The following is a 6,305-nucleotide window of genomic DNA, read 5'->3' as shown; positions in this document are numbered from 1 at the left end:
AACCAAAAAATTACAAGGATATTACTTACTCCTAAGAACTCAAAATTAGTTTGATTTGCTGTTAGATTTTCTCTTCATTCTTATATTGAAAATCTGTTGTATGTACCTCGGTCCATTTATCATTCTTGCTTCTGCATAAAAAGTAAGTTTATTTTTAAAAAATCCCATTTCACTGAAATAGCTCCAGTCTTTAGAGTTAATCCTCACTATTGTCCATCCACAATATACAGTATTGCTTACCTCACATACAGGCAAGAAAACTCTAGGAAAGAAATGTAACTTTACAGTATTTCTTTCAAATAACAACTAGGGAAAATTCATTATTATGAATTTCTCTCTCTAAATGTGCAGAGCAGCAGATTTCATCCTTCTTGAACCAAAACAAATGGTACAAGAATTTTATTCTATTTTAACTTTTAAATACGATACTACTAGGACCAGGGCACTATGACTTAAATTTCCTTTTAGAAAAGAAAAGGAAATCTATTATTACGTATTATTACTATATATGTGCTTAAGGTAAAGAAAAGAAAAATCTTTCTCAAGGCCAGCTTTCCACTCCTAATCTGGTTATGATAGTTGGATCTAACTTGGTATTTACACGCTAGCACAATTCTTGTGTCTAAAACTCACTTTTTTCTAGATGGATAACAATGTACAGATTAACTTAAAATAGATCTCTACTTATAGACCTTATAACAGCAAAAAGCAGAAAAGTGTTTCTTTTCTATTACAATTAATCACTGATCAAACATTTGTACTGTCTTGGCCAGACTGGCACATGAAATGATACTGTCTTCCTGTTTTCCTTACTCTAAGTGACATTTAAATGATACAATATAGCTTCCCCTTCCTATTTACCTCAGCTTCTCTTTAAATCAATTAAATTTTGGCTTTCCCCTCCTCTCAAAAGTGCTTTGAATTGGCACTTAAATCAAGAAAACTAACATTTCCCTATTACTTGGACATAAAAAACTGTAGCCCTTTGTTTGCAAGCACTTTCATGTTCTGTTTACCCATATCCTCTCAGGAGTTTGTTACAGCAACATTAGATATTAATTTATGAGCTGACCCATTGCATACTTTGAAGAACTGGCATAGACCACTGTGAGTTGGCAGGGGTGCCCAAATGCTGAGCTGATCACAGCAGCAGAGGATGTGGATGGCATGAGGATGGCATTTCTATCACATTGTTGCCATTACAAAAACAAGTTGTTCATAGAGCCTAAGCAGATGAAAGCAAGCAACATACAGCCTTCTTCCCCTCACCCTGAAAAATAACTGTGTTTTGGTTCAGGGGAGCTTTTGTGGGTTTTAGCAGCTTATCAGCTCTTTAAGCCTGTTCTGCACCCCAAGTTTTGACTCTGTAAGGACAGAAGCAGTTTAAGCTCAGTGAGTAATATGGAAACTTGTCACTGATTTTCCACAGTGTTTCCTGAATCACATATTTCACATGTGCAATAATAATAAGGTTACAGCATTCTTGATTTCAAGAGAGATCTTCAAAGAGAGTCTCAGTCATCTTCTTGTAACTATTCTTGTGTTGTCTTTCTTCCTGTACAACATTGTTTTATAGAAAAAGGTGTAGGGGCTTTTTCTTAGTTTGCACTCCTTTTCAAAGTCACATCAGACCTTAAAGTGACTAAAGGAAGAATGTGATGCACACACAACATAGACTTTTGAGGGGGGTTTAAATTTTTCAAATAATTTGTTTAAAAATAAATAAATAAATATACATTCAAAACAGAAAACCCAAATCTACACAGCATTTCCACCACAGGCAACATAGAACATCATTTTGCTTTTGGAGGCCAAAAATAAGTCAGACAAAATATTGATTAAATCTTTATTAATAAAAAAAATTTAGTATAAAAAAGGTAATTCTGTATACTTAGAGAATAGACAAAGATGAAACTATACAACAGCAGTAAAGTAAGACACAAGTCAATTTAAAGACCCTTGAAATCAAGTTTTCAGAATTGTGCTCTTTTCTGTTGTCATCTGCCATGCCTTTATTGCCTCCACCAAGACTGTAAACTCCCTGAAGCAACCACTTGATACACCTTGGAGTTACGCATTACCATGACAACCATTAGCCTATAATAAAAAGATGTTGCCTACATTAATGTTTGCTACTGTTAGTTCATCCAGTGATGGACAAATATCCAGCAGGTTTAATGACAGTACATCAAAAAGCTGCATAGATACTAGTCACAAATGTTATAATCCAGCCAAATACTTATTTCCCATAGTCCTCGATGTGTTTCAGTCATGCCCAGTAGAATGAACAATTGTTATACTAATTAGCTTCATTTAGTCTTCAGCAATGCAGCGTTATAGTGCCTTTCAAGAGCATGACAAAAGTACATTGGATAACAACAATAACGTGATTACTTTGAGTGGAATCCTGTTCCAGATCTAGCCCTCATAACTAATCTGGCAGAGAGCAGAATATTGATAGAATTTGCCACTTAGGAACAAGTAGGTCTTTAAGCCACAACAAAGGAGGCAGAAGAAATCTAAAACAAACTAGAAGTATCAACTCTGATTATGGTTGTTCCTATCCTTGGAAAAGGTCAGTTTCTATTAGGATTACTGGTTTCTTGTTCCTCTCCTCTATTCTGTCCTCAAATACCAGCATACATACATAGGTAGGAATGAAAGTGGTACCTGGGTATTTGAAGTTGGGATCTATGCACTCCGCTTGATCAAAGAAACCAAACTGATTATTGCTTGTTCATATAACTGGGCTTTCTGAAAGCAAAGCTTTGACAAGCATTCTTGTAAACTTAAACCCTGTAACTGGTACACAAATACTGGATAAAAGACATGTGCCACACAGCAGTCCTACTCTGAATTATAGATCTTAATCTTGCTTACATCAGTGTGACTGCCTATAGAGCTGGTATCTTAAAGGCAACTTAACTGAATCACCTATTGCAAAGTCATTCAATACACATCTTCCTCCTAAATCTATGATGTCTTATTTTTTCTGTCACTTTTCTCTAATTATTTGAGTCCTCAGGATGTTTATTCCTGGAAACTTTCATTAGAGAGACATCACAAATTATGGCAAATCTGGAAAGAACACAGTAGGCCATGGATACATACATTAAGCAATATCATTTTAGCTACTGAAAAAATATTTTGAAAATACACTTTTCCACTCTCCTAAAGGTTTTGTTTTCCTCTTGCAGCTGAACCCAGACATTAGGAAGATCCCAAGCCTCTTGGAAAAACAAGTCTGTATGTAGCATCTCAGTCAGAAAAGCCATCATGCTGTCCTTTTCAACTGTTGGTACTGTGGAAACATATTTATAAAGGTTATAAACATAATTTTCACTGTATTTACCTCAAAGACATTTATTTATCTGCCTAAGTATTTTTAAGGCATTCATATCAGCTTTTTAACAGAAAGTAAAATGGCCAAACTGTATAAATGGTTGTGCAAGTTGTACAGGTACATGATTAAATAAACATCACCATAAGTGTGAAACAGTAATAGGCACTGCCACCTGCCTAATGTGAAGTAGCATATGAGTTCATTTGTTAAAATGAAAACATAGAAAGGTTGCATAGCATTGCACTTGATGTATATTCTACTTAAATCATCAAAACAGCATTGCACCTCACCAGATGGTTTTAGCTGATTATGACTTGTTTACTAACACTGTTACCAAAAGGAAAGCAGAGCAAGTAAGTTATCCCCTGTTTTAAAAGCAGGACTCACCTGCTTGCTGAGAGTGTTTTTCTGCCAACAGTGGGTGGAGAGGGTTCACTGTGGAAGAAGTTTTTTATCCACCAATGTTTATCAATTAACTCTGGTAACCCTGCCAAAGGAGAAAAGCCCACAACGTTAGACACTGGATGAATAACAGGAAAAACTGAAAAGTGTTTCAAAGAAGGGAACAATACCATGCAATGCTTTGTCCTGGTCTGTGATGTTCACAGCATCCAAACAGCAGGAGGAGCTGGAAGAAACGCTGGATTCCGAGTTCAGTCTTGCTGTTCATGGAAAACAGAGACACACGCAAAAAAAAAAAAAAAAAAAAAAAAAAAAAAAGTGCTTTGAGAGAGTGCACTCTTTATATGTCAGGAGCTTTTCAGACATGCTGCTACCTCAGAGGAAACAATTTCACTGAGCCACAGAGTGTAACTGGTCTACTACAGTTTTCATAAGAACTTTGATATCAGTTTCTCTCTCACTCTACTCATACTTCCCTTAAAAGCATACTGAGATCTGTCTGCATAACTTTCACTGAAATCACTGACAAAGCCACTGATCATGGCCACACTGCTGTCAAGACAAGCAAGTACATCCTTGAACATCCATGTCCACAACAACCCAATTGCCATGCTTTCCCTTATGACACAACTAAATACTACACTCCCATTAGTGTCCATCGTGGACCTACAAATCCTAACACACCACGTGGACTCTAAAAGCAGTGATTATTTTACATATTTAGAAACAAAAAATGTGAATTGATTTGTATTGTGCCTAGATTTCCAAAGTAAATAGGAAGTAAAGTAAATAGGAAGTAAAGGTAGAAACCATGACTTGCTAGGCTAGCACTTCTACTAGGTCATGTTTTATACATATATACATATATATATAAATATAGATAGATATATATATATAAGACACTAATAAATAATTCTAAGTAGAGTAATTTTAAAAATAAAGGTAGATAAATAACCAGAAGCAGATGGTCATTAAAACCAAAGTTCTGTGATATGAAAAACTCTCCAAGAAATTAAAAGCTATTTAGGCAGAGACAACTCCTTGCCTCCAGCTCATCTAGACATCACCTGAAACACTTTCTGACACTTTCAAACACAAGTGCCAACAACCCGGCCACTTTCTCGGGAGAGGCTCGGGGGCTCAGCCTTCCTCCTCCAGAGGCGCTCCCCAGGCAGGGAGAGAGGAAGAGGGGAGAGAAGGGCGAGGGGTGTGTTTGGGGACAAGCTCCCGCCCCGCCGAGCACTCACTCCTGTAGTACTGATTCTTGGCCAGGAGGCAGCCGGCGGACGGGACGGAGGCCATGGCGGCGACTCGACGGGGAATCCGGCTTTCTCCGGGAGGAGCCTGCGGAGGAAAGGATAGAAGCTCTGTGCCGAGGGAAGGAGGTGCCCGGCGGGGGAGCGGAGCGCTGTCCCGTCGCTGCGGCTCACCTGCGTGAGGGCCAGCGGCCGTGCAGAGGCAGAACCCGTGCCCTGCTCTGCACCGAGCCTCTGAGGGGCCGCGGCCGCCCTTTATGGGACGGGCAGGCAGCTCCCCCCGCCCGGGGGTGGTGGCACAGGCGGGACGGGAGGGGATGGGAGGGGACGGAGCCCGTGGCCGCCCTGCACCGCCCGGGTCGGCCCGGGACAGCCCCGGCGGCTCCCGCGTCCCCGCAGCGGCCCCTCGGTGCCCGCTCCTGCCTGTGGTCCCGAGCACATCGCTGCAGTGGGGCCTGGGAGCTGCTGCGTTGAATATTCTCGTCCCTATGGGCAATGGGAAGAGCAGACAGGTGTCGGTTTGGATAAAGATTTTTGTTCAGAATCGCGAACGTGGCTATGCATATACACTGATTTCTTTAGTGAAGCCAAACGAATTATCTCCACTCTCACGGTAATGATTAAAACTGTGATCGCGTAGTCTTGGTAAAATTAAAATGAAGTCCAAGACAGATCACAAAACTACTTTTACATTCCCATGATAAATGCACAGCTCCTTTTCATTGCTGCAATCATATTGTATGGCAAAGCTAGTCCAACAGTGTGTGACCTCACCTTTCAGAACTGTCAAGAGAAAAAGTAACAAATAGCTTTGGCTATTTGGTTTGCTCCCGCTCCACAGCAAAACTTTTTGTCCTTTTTTTCTTTCCCTAGCAGGGGCTGTGGGTAAGAACACAGAGGTGAAGTGTGTGTGGTAGGATGTTACTGTCACATCTGCTTGAATAGTGAATTCTATCTCAAATGTTAAGGACATAGCTCATAATAGCTCTTAGCATATTTATCACAGTGTAAACCACACTGCAGGGAAACCACCTCTAAAACAGTACCCACACAGCATTTGTAACAGGCAAGCAGAGTGTGTTTTCATAGGCCTTTTTACTGATGTGCTGTCAGTCTTGACAATGTGGTGGTCTCTCCTGAGCAAAGACTGAAGGCTCATCACTGAGAAATCTGCAAGATAGACACAGGATATTCCTTGCAGATGACTTTATACCAAGCACTAACACCAGTTACCCCATACATTTATCCTGTTATGTGAAAAAACACTGTAAGAGTAGTAGTACTCACTGTTGCAGCTTCTTCTA

General features: G+C 39.9%; 1 protein-coding gene across 1 annotated transcript; it reads right to left on the bottom strand.

The window, feature by feature from the left end:
* Positions 1–1,822: 1,822 nt before the first annotated feature.
* On the bottom strand, positions 1,823–5,334 carry PPDPFL (pancreatic progenitor cell differentiation and proliferation factor like). Its single transcript, XM_005479285.4, has 5 exons — positions 5,176–5,334; positions 4,993–5,089; positions 3,916–4,005; positions 3,731–3,830; positions 1,823–3,301 (listed from the first exon to the last, which is right to left on the bottom strand). Exons 2-5 carry the CDS (start codon positions 5,045–5,047, stop codon positions 3,289–3,291), a joined length of 258 nt encoding a protein of 85 aa, XP_005479342.1. The 5' UTR covers positions 5,048–5,089; positions 5,176–5,334; the 3' UTR covers positions 1,823–3,288.
* Between the last annotated feature and the right edge of the window lie 971 nt (positions 5,335–6,305).

The sequence above is a fragment of the Zonotrichia albicollis genome, chromosome 1 (assembly GCF_047830755.1).
Source record: "Zonotrichia albicollis isolate bZonAlb1 chromosome 1, bZonAlb1.hap1, whole genome shotgun sequence".
NCBI classification, from domain to species: domain Eukaryota; kingdom Metazoa; phylum Chordata; class Aves; order Passeriformes; family Passerellidae; genus Zonotrichia; species Zonotrichia albicollis.
Note: the sequence above shows the minus strand (reverse complement) of the source record. Positions and strands in the feature narration are given on the sequence as shown.